This window comes from Phoxinus phoxinus (assembly GCF_949152265.1).
Source record: "Phoxinus phoxinus genome assembly, chromosome: 22".
NCBI classification, from domain to species: domain Eukaryota; kingdom Metazoa; phylum Chordata; class Actinopteri; order Cypriniformes; family Leuciscidae; genus Phoxinus; species Phoxinus phoxinus.
The window spans coordinates 24,169,302-24,182,511 of NC_136897.1; the positions used below are offsets into that span (position 1 = coordinate 24,169,302).

General features: G+C 36.3%; 3 protein-coding genes across 3 annotated transcripts in view; 1 reads left to right on the plus strand and 2 right to left on the minus strand.

Annotated features, from left to right (window-relative positions):
* LOC306990357 (uncharacterized protein) overlaps window positions 1-13,210 on the plus strand; it is a 30,067-nt gene that overhangs the window by 15,444 nt on the left and 1,413 nt on the right. The gene's annotated exons all lie outside the window — the stretch shown is intronic.
* On the minus strand, window positions 7,045-9,164 carry setmar (SET domain and mariner transposase fusion gene). Its single transcript, XM_079597119.1, has 2 exons — window positions 8,940-9,164; window positions 7,045-8,384 (listed from the first exon to the last, which is right to left on the minus strand). The coding sequence occupies exons 1-2, from the start codon at window positions 9,051-9,053 to the stop codon at window positions 7,596-7,598; spliced, it is 903 nt and encodes a 300-aa protein (XP_079453245.1). The 5' UTR covers window positions 9,054-9,164; the 3' UTR covers window positions 7,045-7,595.
* brk1 (BRICK1 subunit of SCAR/WAVE actin nucleating complex) lies at window positions 9,513-12,821 on the minus strand. Its single transcript, XM_079597121.1, has 3 exons — window positions 12,582-12,821; window positions 10,341-10,423; window positions 9,513-10,233 (listed from the first exon to the last, which is right to left on the minus strand). Exons 1-3 carry the CDS (start codon window positions 12,697-12,699, stop codon window positions 10,207-10,209), a joined length of 228 nt encoding a protein of 75 aa, XP_079453247.1. The 5' UTR covers window positions 12,700-12,821; the 3' UTR covers window positions 9,513-10,206.

Consider the following 13,210-nt stretch of genomic DNA (forward strand, 5'->3'; position numbering starts at 1 on the left):
CACAATAGAGGCTCTAGTGCTTGTCATTCATCATGTGCTGTGTTCTGAACTGCAGGATGAGTAAGATGGGCCATGAGTGTAGGTGGGCTCAGGTCATTATCATACAAAGTTGTGCGTCTTGCATTGGGCTTTCACCTTATTCTCCACACGTGTGTGTGTGTGTGTGTGTGTGTGTGTGTGTGTGTGTGTGTGTGTGTGTGTGTGTGTGTGTGTGTGTGTGTGTGTGTGTGTGTGTGTGTGTGTGTGTGTGTGTGTGTGTGTGTGTGGAGTGGAAGAGAGCACCGAGTGAGCCTTTGAGATGGAAATATCTGCAGCTACAGCTGCTCGAACCAGACCCGTTCCTTTGATCTGTCGATGAATGCAACAGTTAACACAAGAAAAACAACAATCATCTGTGGAGAGACACTATAACATGTGACAGATGTCATTCAGTGTTTAAGATCACATATAGATTTGATGATGAAACTTTCAGACGTCTCAGTCAAGACCACAGTCTATTCCTATCATAAAGGTTGACAATTACCTCAGCTACTAGTCGACAGTAACCATTAAAGAGAATAATATTCCTCTGAATAGCCACTGTTGCTCAGTGTTTGAACTGAATCCTGAAACACATGTCAGTTGATTTGAACGGACAGCTTGGTCTGCGTTCGGGTCCTGAGGGTCTCGTCTGGGTCTCGGAGGATCTCCAGCTAAGAGAGATCGAGTATAAGAGTCTGAAATTCACTCCTGTCCAGGATTTAGGGTTAGTAAAAAAAAGTAATGAATGGTTGATGTTGAATGCTTTGTAATTGTGCCGTGCCGAAACAAGCTCGGATAAAAATAAGCTGCTTTTGAGACATTTTTGAGATCTCTTTGGAGATTACTGGAGTCTTTTTCTCAGGGAAAATTAAAATCAGAGAAGCATGAATCTTCAGCTAGTCCATTTAAAGGGATAGTTCACCCAAAAATGAAAATTGTCATCATTTATTCACCATCACGTCGTTCCAAACCCGCGAGACATTCATCTTTGAACACAAATGAAGATCTTTTAAATGAAATAGAGCTTTCTGTCCCTCCATTGTACACAACTGACACTTTGATGCTTCAAAAAGTTCATAAAGATATCGTAAAAATAATGGTTTAGTGCAAATTTTCTGAAGAGATTCGATCGCTTTATATAAACAGACTGAATTTAGGCTTTTATTTACATATAAACATTCATCATATCAGTTATGTAAACGGAAGAGGTTCATTCTCGTGTTACGCAGCACGTTTGTGTAGGTTTGTTCTCGAGCGTCAAGGTTCGGTTGAGTTTGTTTATGTTCGCTGATCAAATATGTGAATAAAAGCCTAAATTCAATCTGTTCATCATATAAGGCGATCATGTCTCTTCAGAAAATTGGGATTAAACCACTCGATACATTGGATTAGTTTTACGATATCTTTATGAACTTTTTGAAGTGTCAAAGTGGTAGTTGTGTAGCTGTCAATGGAGAAAGCTCTCAGATTTCATCAAAAAGATCTTCATTTGTGTTCAGAAGATGAAAGTCTTACGGGTTTGGAACAACATGAGGGTGAGTAATTAATGACATAATTGTCATTTTTGGGTGAACTATCCCTTTAATCTTATTTTTGTAGGATCAATATTTGAGATTTTATTTATGCGCGTCAACTAAAATGTCTGTAAAGAACATGGAGGAACAGCCTGGACCAGTTTACGATCTGTAAATTAAGTGCTGGCTGCCAGGCAAAAATAAAATTAAGCAGCCAATGAGGAGGAAACGGCCATTGTTTGTCGTGGATGATGCGATTAAGGCTCATAATGAGCCGCACATTAGCTTAGAGGACGACAAACATCGAGGCTGGCTTTTATACTGACCCTACTGACTTCCAAACAATAGATCAATTATTTAAAAATTATATTGTTATACAGTTTAAATCAGTTTCTTTTTTTTAAAAATGGAGGAAAGCGTATAAAGTGGTCTTAATCTAAAGCCTCGAAATATGTAATCATGGCTCTGGTCTGGATCTCATTATTAGGTTTCTTGGTCAGGATCAACATGAAATGTAATTCGTGAACTAATTTACTCCGTAATGTGATTCACTTTCAAAAGACTAAGGAAATTAGGGGGGTGTGATTGTTTTCCACTGGGAATTGATCAGATTGTGAAAACTGAAACACATTCTTTTTTATATATTTGAGATAGTTCACAATAAATTCAAGAATCAAGGGTCAGTTTTGAGTTCATGTTGAATTTATAGTCTTGATCTGAATCTTTGTCTCAATTTAGTCTCAACTACTAGTCGGCACGGTATCTTTACCATTAAAGAAAATATTCCTCTGAATAGCCACTGTTGCTATGTTTGAACTGAATCCTAAAAAAACAGTTAACTGGTCCCATTGACTTCCATAGTATTTTTTTTTTCCTACTATGGAAGTCAATGGGACCAGTTAACTGTTTGGTCACTGACATTCTTCAAAATATCTTCCTTTGTGTTCAGCAGAAGAAAGAAATTCATACTGGTTTGAAACAACTTGAGGGTGAGTAAATGATGAGAGAATTTTAATTTTAAAGTGAACTATCCCTTTAAAGAAATTCATCTTTTATCCAGCAAGGATGATCCAAGTGACGTAGTAGGCCTATAAACAGTACCTTTTTTTTTTTTTTACTTTCAATTAATCAAAGACTCCTGAAAAAATGTAGCCTATCAGTTTCCACAAATATTAAACAGCCATTTCCCCATGCACCAGCATTAAAAAAAGTAAAAAATAAATAAATAAATAAAAAGTTGCCAGGCACCGCCAGCATTTTGGGTAATTTTCACAAAACTTTAATGGCCCCCAGAATATTTTGTTGTATGAATATCTGAAAATGCATTTTATTTTTACTTGACAGTCGAATGTGGGGAAGTTTCATTAAAAAAAAAAAAACATTTTGAACAAAAAGATGAGAAAATCGTGTTTTTGCCAAAGACTTTGTCCGGATCGGATTCAGAGCGATGATCAATACAGATCGAGTAGACTTGAGTCCATCAACACCCCACAGCTTCACAGTCCTATAGCTCGTCCTGGCTCGACATTTTGTTCAGTAACATTAGGCCGTTTTGATTTAAATTCTACTTAGTGATCACGTTATATGTTTCCGCTTCTTCTTTCCCTGTGTTTGATCCGTAGATTCAGTACTCTTTCAGAATATGTGTCATATCGCCCCCCGTGTAACAGTGAAAACATGGATAGCCGGAAAATTCCATCAATGGCCGGGAAGCGTTGCTTCATAAAAGACGTGAAATTCTGAAAGAGTAAAAAATCTAATGACAGAAACTTTTGATGATGCATGTGTAAAACAGCAGGCAGATTCTGATGTGGTTAGTTTATCTACAGGCTACGTCACACCTCATCATCATCATCATCATCATCATCATCACACTGAAACATGGGTGAAGAAGAAATCTGTAATGTTGGAACCACCTCTGATTTGATCAACACCATCTGGGGCTTATAATTTCAGCCAGACTTGTTGACGTGACATGACCGCTTACTGTAGATGACAGATGCAAATGAACCGGTTCCACCCAACAGGACAAAGTTCTTCCTCACTAAAAATAAAAGACAATTATACAGTGATAATGGCTTTGGTTTTCTCAGAGGGAACGGTCTTATTAAAAGAGCTACAGCATTACTCTAACTGGGTCTTGTGGCTTATTGCTCGGCGAGGCTGCATTTTCATTGATAAGCCACATTATTGTGTGTGGCTCTGGTTAGAATAATACAAATTACTGTATACATGCAAAATCACTCGCAACCAATACTAAATAGGCTACCACAATTTAACAGTTCACATGCTGCAAAATGAATAAACATATGCTTGACAATGACAAACAATGCGATCCTAGAGATGGACTTATCATAATCTAATTTCTGCACACTCTTATGTGGTAACTATGGAAATGAATAATATGTACTCATCTGAGATATGATATCTGAGGATGTAGTGCAAACAGACGAGAGAGAGAGAGAGAGAGAGAGAGAGAGAGAGGAGAGAGAGAGAGAGAGAGAGAGAGAGAGAGAGAGAGAGAGAGAGAGAGAGAGAGAGAGAGAGAGAGAGAGAGAGAGAGAGAGAGAGAGAGAGAGAGAGAGAGAGAGAGAGAGAGAGAGATCCAATGGAAACCTTTTGAAATAAACAGTTCTCATCACTATTAATGCATTTGCTCGTTTTCCCCTCATCAAATCTCACACAATATAACCGGCTGAGTTGAATGTCACTTTCTCCGTTCCGGACGGCAGGATCTCCGAGGGTCTCTGCTGAGTAATAATGGCCGATTAGCAGGTTTGAGCTCTCCAAGCCCAGCTTCATTAAGTCACTATTAAGCACTGTGTAATTTGACTGTCACTAATGGCAGCGTGGAGGACAGGCGTGACGGATGAGAGTAACTACGCTCGGTGCGCTTCTGCAAACCAAGAATTAGAGAACGTTAAACAGTGGAGGAACAGCAGAAAGAAGCACAGATTGATTTTCTATTAACAAAAAAATACTTGATTAACGTCATGAAGTTTCATTCAGACTGTATTGCATGATCTTGCCTCACTCTTCAAGCACAAAAGGCAGGGGAATGGGAATAAAATTGATAATAATGACTTTCGATAAAACTATAAAGAGCGTATAGTCACACTGTAAGTGTTTCTTGGAGCATCATGTGGAGGATGCATCATTTGTCCCTGGAGAAATGACGCTGGAAAGCATTTTTATTGATTTTTCACACGTTAAAAGATATTAGCTACTCTTATAAGTTATTGAAAGTTGCCTAAATGTATTTTCTGTGCCAATTTACATGACAATTATTATACTATTAAAGAGATTTTTAAAGAGATTTTTAACTCATAAATCATAGCAGTGGATAATACTAATACTAGTCACATCCTTATCTGGGCCACTGGAATATTTCTCTTTTGTTCCTCATGTTGCAGTGAAACACTCTTGATAAACTTCTATATAAAAATACAAGTCAACACCGCTTTAAACTCGGCTGCACTGAACAACAGCAGCGTGGACATTAACCGAGTCTGGAGGGAAACACTTGTTTAATAAAACACTGCCCTAGTTTCTCCAGAGGATCTCAAGCCAAAGAAAAAAAAATAGAATCCGCATCTTAATAAATAGCATCTTTTTTGATCACATGTTCACTAATATACCACAATATATTCCATTTTTAAACTCTCTATCAAAACTTTAAATATGAATTCCTTAAGTCAATCAATCAATGAATAATTATGAATTCATCATTAGAAGAAAAAAAAAATATATATATATATATATATAATCTAAATTATATAAATTTTATATGTTTTCTTAGATGCGAGTAATCATGATATATATACCTATATATATATATTACTATTACTCGCATCTAACAAATGGTTTTTTTTTTTTTGGGGGGGGGGGGATAATATATACCCCCCCCCCCCCCAACTTTTTTTCATCAAAGTATTGCTAATAGTTAATTGATTAATATGAATCAAATGGGGGGGGGGGGTGTCAATGCTATTAAATGACTTTGAATCTTTATTTATAAATAACAAATATGAATACATTATCATCATTCTGAAATAATAAAAAATAATAATAAACAAAAATAAAATTTCCCCCTCATTTTCCAATTGTTCTTTTATCTGACAAACAGAATAAATAAGCACAGGGGTCAGAGGTTAAAGAAATGTCCTGGAACTGGTGTCCCTTTCAATGGTGCAGACACATACTCTCTCTCTCTCTCTCTCTCTCTCTCTCTCTCTCTCTCTCTCTCTCTCTCTCTCTCTCTCTCTCTCTCACCATGACACGTCCTCCCTTGTTAGTCAAACACTTGGTATACAACCTCGAGAGGCAAAGCTGACACTTGCTAGCGGAGCAGAGAATTACAGATTTCACTCTTCACCAATGGTTGCTAAACACTACAGCCTACACGCACGTCCAGTCGATATCACACATCCCGTTGCCATAGAGACCGAGGAATGTCGGCTCACTCACCAAACCCAATGACTCATGAGACAAAAACAGGATTCGGAGAGTTTGCTACAATCCTCACATTATCAGTGGATCGAAGTGCAAGGAAACACGATCACTACTCAATGACTACTAATAAACACAGGGCTATAACCGCTAGACACAGTGTGTGTCCCTCATTAATCAATGAACAAGTCCATCAATATGAGTTTAATATTTTGATCCCCATAATCACAAACACTAGCTAACATCCTTGAGAAAATGTTTTGCATGTTCAGGGCATTTATACACTGAGAAAAAAATAAAACAGCACTTGCTTGTTTTCAGAAACATCTATTCACTTCAATTTCTACCAATGGCGATGTAACCAAATATACTTGATGAGTAAAGTGTCACTGATAAAGATGGCATCTATCTGCTTCTACCCAGAATGCCGTGCGCTTTGCTCTGGTTTTTGGTCTCTGTGCTAATTAACCCAGATGTGGATATTAATATTGCGGTGGTGATGGAAGCGGGGCTGGAGTGGAAATGGGGCAGATGAGAGGAGAGGGGGCAGATTTAAGGCTGGCGTCAGAGTGAAGTGGGTCACTCCCACCGTGTGTGTGACAGTCGTTACTATATTAAAACACCCATGGGCCCTTTTTAATTGGCCATTACCCTAAAGGATACCATGAGAAACCCAGACTGCTCTTAAAGGAGACAAAACACACGACGCTGCTGTGATAAAGTAGAGTTTGGGACATTCAACATTACATTTGTTAACATTAGTCTGTATATTCGATTATCATGAACAGTGTTATGTTTTATTTTAATTTTATTTATATTATTAATATTTTGAATTAGATTTTATTTTTAACATTTTCAGTTTTAGTTAAAGTTTTAGTGATTTGTGCATTTTTCATTGTTATTATTATTATTATTTAATTTTTTTGTAGCTTTAAATTATTTATTTAAATTTAAGTAATATAACTTAAACTTACATATTTTGGTAAGTAATTTTGTTTCTAGTTTTCATTAAAACAATTTTAACAATAATGACACTGATCAAGAACTAACAATTAACAAATTTTTACAGCATTTATTAATCTAGGTTAATGTACATGTTTGTAAAAAAAATACAAATATTAACTTTAAAAACATTTTTACAACTTGAAATGTTAAAATTAGTAAGTAAATTAACATGAACATGAAATATTTTTTCATTATTAACTGTCTTAAACTAATGCAAACTAACTGAAACTTCTTATAAAGTGTCTCAGAATTCCATTATTTATAGCTAATGTACACCCAAACAGGTTTTTCTAACAATCAGGTTTTTTTCATGCATATGTTAACAGAAAACATTTGCCCCCAAATTCAACACTTTTACAAAATAAAAAATAATATTTGAATATTATACCAGTAACTTCAAGTTTTAAACATTAAATTCACTTCTAAATCAGGGGCTTTCAAGTCTAGCCCTCGAGATCCACTTTAAAGTTTAGTTCCAGTCAAACACCTGAACAAGCTAAACAAGGTCTTCTGGATTATAGGCAGGGAGTGTGATCAAGGTTAGAGTTAAACAACCGTGTTGTTTAGGTGGCGGTTCTAATTCTAAGCTTAGTTTAAAGACTGTTTTTAATGAAGAACGGACAAATCTAATGGTAAAAATCCTGAGCAGTTTGAAGCCCCACAACGACAGACTTTTCTCTGTGGTATTTTGTCAACATCTGCGTGAGTCCCGCTTGGTGTGTTATCCCATGTCAGTGTGTCTGTGCTGCTGTTCTGTCCTCCTGCATAGTCAAAAGTCAGCTCTTCATACCTTTCTATATCTCGATTGGCAAACAGAGCGAGTCTGGGCAGCAGCGAGTGCACCCGAACGGGCACCATGAGCAGGTTGGGCTGGCAGGAGTGGTTGATGAACCTCCCCACATTCCCTACAGCGACGGGGTCCACGAACGTCTGGGTGACGCCGTCCCCTCCGCTGTGCTCTCGAACAGCGATGATGTAGTTCATGTCTAGAGGAGTCTGGGAGAGTTGTCGGCGACGGGCCTCATGAGGCCCGATTATTTCGCCGGCGTACTCGCATACGAAACGCCCACAAGGGAGGCGCTCGAGAGCCTCCACCCCCAAACCCCTGTCCTCGGAGCTGAAAACACCCAGACGAATATCGACGCCGTTTTGAACGACGCGGTTCTGGCAGGAGTCGCCACAGGCACATAAGGCATTGCATTCGAAAACAGGCCTGCTGTAGCCAGCGTCCTCTTGCTGTTGGTTCAGACGTCCCTCGCTGTCATACGTCTGGCCGAACCTCAAGCAGGGGCAGCTGTCGGGCAGGCAGGACCGGGTTCGACATGAGCAGCCGGGGAGGGTCACCGCACTAGGGTCAAGGTCACAGCCTGGTCCTTGTACATTCTCTGGCACATACTAAAGGATTGACTCAGATTAATGGGCTAGTTCCCCCAAAAATGAAAATGCTGTCATAATTTACTCACCCTCATGTTGTTCCAAACCTGTATGAGTTTCATTCTTCTGTTGAACACAAACATTTATGATGAAAAATGGTGGTAACCAGACAGCTGCACCCATTACCTTCTATAGTATTTTTTATTTTTTTCTACTGTAACTGGTAGTAACTGTTACCAACATTCTTCAAAATATCTTCTTTTGTGTTCAACAGAAGGGGGAAAAAAACTCAAACAGGCTTTGAACAACTTGAAGGTGAGTTAGTAATGACAACATTTAAAGTTTTGGGTGAACTGTCCCTTTAAGACTTACAGTAAGCAGGAAATCAGTGTGAAAGTATAGGAAAGCGCTGGCATCTAGTGGCGGTGCGACAGAACTATTCATGCCGTGTCTATCTATATCGTCATTTAAATTAACATACGTGATGTTTGAAACCACTAATAGACTGCAAAAAATATGAAAATGTCAATATATCTATAAAGACAAAACTGTAAGGAGAGTAAAATCATGAATTACCTGAAAGCTGGAAAAAGCCTCTTTGGGGACGCTGTTCTCTATCAAAACAGGAACATTCTCGATTCCGCCACTCAGATCCCGGCTGTATGATCGCATTATGTCTTTTTTGAACATTTATGTCTGATTCTGATGTGAAAAAGAACATTATCAACTTGGGGCTTGATTATTAAAATACGTCCATATGAGAAACGGAACCGGAAATGCTACTAGACACGCATAAAAGCTCGGAGTTGATGCAATATAAAAGTCTAATCGTACGTTGAGGTTTTAGGATGTTATTGGTTATATCAATTATTACGTTACTTTTAGGTGAATTTATGAAAAATTGGGGGTTTACAGTATCAAATTTGATATAGACAAATATAAATTATTATGTTGTTTTGCATTTCAGAGTAAGATGCTGTTGAATGCAGCATATATGTATATTTTAAAACGTATTCGCATTTTCTAATGTCGGGATAGCTAACTGTGATATTAAATCAGTCATATAAATGCGTGTATTAACGTTTAATATGTATATTTTAATTGTTAGAATATTGAATGTCACTAATTGTTAAAATAACCACAAGCATGTCCATTTAACTTTTTTTATTTAATGTTTAACCACAAAAACACTTAGACATAAAATTGTGTAGCTGGAGAGAAGCACTAAACACTTTAAAACAGTCTGATTGGCACTTTAGTGCTTTCCATCCACTTCCACCTCTAACCGCCATTTCTCATGATGTTTGTTGCATGACAAATGTACAGCAGGCAGCAATGTATTTTAAACACATACTTATGTAATTTAACAAGATCAGAATAGACTCTGGTAAAACAAAGGGTAAATAAAAAAAAATGTAAAAAATGCATGATGTCTGTTTATCCATGGTGATTTCAATCTATATTTGCATGACCGTTATTATATTTTGCGTGGTGTCAAAGAAAGATAACCAGTTGTTTAACAGCAGGTCAGAACAACATACATACATACAACATTGGGTTGTTTGCATGAACAAGCACCACAGAGACAGTAACATGTTGCCTGACAGATTAAAAAAAAAAAAAAATAGAGGACCAGATAAAGTATAACCTCAGCATGAAATGAGGAAGAACAAGCATCTGTTTATAGCATAGACATCATCACAATGGTCCCCATACTGAAATTAACTGATCTACAACAGCCAACTCATAAAAATGTAGTTTTAATAATTAAAATGAAAGATAAAGACAGGAGGTGAGTGTTCTTAGCCATCATCTTGACCTCGACGTCGAACCGAGACGATGTCTAAGTCAAGGTTTCCCCTTTTGTGACCTTAAGAGACGAAACAGAAAACAAATCAGGGGTTTATTTCAAAGAACGTAAAACTAGAGGGTCCTGCAAACTCTTGTTTTTGACTTTTTAAAATCATAAAAACATACTCTGGCTTCAATGTACTCAATCCTCCTCTCCAAAGCAGTAAGCTTCTCATTCAAAGTGGCTAAACGGGACCTGCAGGACATATCTGAAGAGAAAGAGAGACACATTTCAGTATTATGAAACATATGAGAGAATAGCAATAATTTCCTGACACAAAACATTAAAAATGACAAAAAGTTTTCAATTATTATTGTTAACCCTCTGGAGATGTTTGGTCATTTTTTTTATGAAACAGTTCATACTTCATAGTAATAGTACGAAACTTGGGAAAGGTTTTGGCACTTGCTCTGTGAAATTGTGAACACAAAAAAATTATGGACATGATACGAAAAGGTTAAATGGTCAAAAATAGTCACACTTGTGCATTTTTCATTATAATAATGTAAAATTGTATAACTTTTTTCAAATACACTAAATAGAGACCAAACTAAAATCTGATCCAAAGTATTCAAGGTTTATGAAAATTAAATTTTCAGGTCCATGCTCAAAAAGTGAATAAATGAACTATAACTACTGCATGAGTATAATTTAGTACCATAAAATCCACCAATAATACAAAATAATAAATATTTTTATATTTTTAAACTAAAATGTAGTACAATCATTTCATTGAAATACTTTTTTTTTTTACAGTACCAGAGGGTTTATTATAAATTACAAAATAGTGTGTATGTATGTATATATATATATATATATATATTAGGGGTGGAGCCGAACCCGAATACGGTATTCGGAAAGGCACAAATAACGTGTTTTTTACAAATACTTATTTTGAACAAATACTTTAAAAAATATTTGTATTCGGGAACAAAAAAAACTTTATATCAAAAAGCTGTGTTTCCTTATGAGACCGCAGTGCACGCCCGGATGAGTGAGTGAGTGACGGACACAGGCTGCTCCACACAGCAACAGAGAGCGAAAAAACTCTTAACTCCATCACTATTTTTGTTGAATAGATTTCTGTACCTTAACTGGGTTCCTGAGGCAGTTTATAACTTTCGGGAAGCGGAGTTTGATCGGGGGATTATTCCATTACGCGGCATTATTGACGTCTGCAGTCGGGTGCTCTCATGTTCGCTCTGTTTACGTAACGTCAGCTGTTTAGCGCGGTAATTTAGACAATAGGCTGTTGACAGAGTAACGTTAACGTTCGGTTAAAAAGGTTAAAAATGCTTGTGTATTTGTGTCGAATTGTATGCACATGTGGGAGTTATATGGTACGTTTAAGTTACTCTGTCTTTTGCAGACAGCAAGGTGTAGGCTGTAGGCTTCATAATGTTCACAATGGTATTTTATAGTTGTTGGTTTAACCATGGATGAGGTAATGGCTGTTATGTTATTTTCTTTTCAATGACGTTCATTGTTTCATTGCTGGATTTATGGAAAACCAATATTGCATATACATAATTATTATAATGGATATAATTAAAGAATACTTACACTATAACGTAAATTAGAAGGGTAACGCAAAAAAAAAAAATTTTTACGCCTATTTTGAATTTTATCCGAATACAAATACAAATACAAATACTTTCCCCCCCTCAACAAATACAAATACAGATACAAATAGCGGCTGCTTTGCACACCCCTAATATATATATATATATATATATATATATATATGTATGTGTATATATATATATATATATATATATATATATATACACACACTGTAAAATAACATAAATAAGAATATATTTATAATATAAATAACTTATTTGTTAAATGATTAAGTGATTCATATTATTGTTATTGCACATACTGTACTGGCACTGAAACTGGGGATGGTTTATCAAAACAAACCAATGTCTCTGCATTACGTTAGCTAACCTGTCTGTCCGTTTACCACAAGATTATAAAGATTTTAGATGTCTATATAGCCATTATATTTCTGCATATCAATGAGCTAAATCATAATTTAAAGGAAATGTTTAATATAAAGTTGCAAATTTGAAACATGGACGACAAGACCAACATCAGACCAACCCAACGCCCTACATGTTTTTCCTGGTCATTACACTATTTGTATTTCTAATAAACCACGTCTTCCAAACATATACACAACAATTACGATATTGTTTGTTCCTAGACGACATTAAACACAAAACAACTGAATTAACCCCCATATTTTCTACACATAAAGCAGTCGAATGACCCACTTCTCCCGATTAGCATGTTAGCGTGAAGAAAAGGCGTATAAATAAAGCAAAATAAAACGAAACGCCACAGCTTCTCCATCTTACCGAAGGAATTGAGGAAATCGGCTATTTTCTTAATGCTGCTGGTGATCACTTCGATGTATTCACGGTTCGCCCAGTCTTGGTGAATTTCCCTTTGCACTGGATCCTCCTGTCCGGCCATCGTGAGCTAGTTGGCGTTAGCGTTAGCCGCTGTCTGTCTGAGTGAGAGGAAGCAGCAGCGCCCCCTCATGGACAAACCGCGAATCACAGATCATTCTGGAGATTACGCATGAAATCAAACACAAACAAGCGATTTGATGCACTTTAATTTTGTTATTATATGACAATTGCTTCAATAAAATACAAAAGAAGAAGTAAATAAGCGAGTAAATACATTACAGACATTGAAAATGAAAGTAAATAGATTATAAATATATATATATTAGAGAATATAATATATATATGCCTATATTTAATAATAAAATAAATATTTAATATAATGTAGGCTATAAGCATATACGAACCTATATAAATATATAATAGGTAAAAAAAAAAATAAGCTACAATTCACAATTAGCCTATAGGCTATTTATATAATTTTAATATATATATATATAATTGTGTTTATGGCTTAATTAAAATATCTTGAACTCTTGAATATCTTGAATAATGCGTGTTAACACTTTAGAATG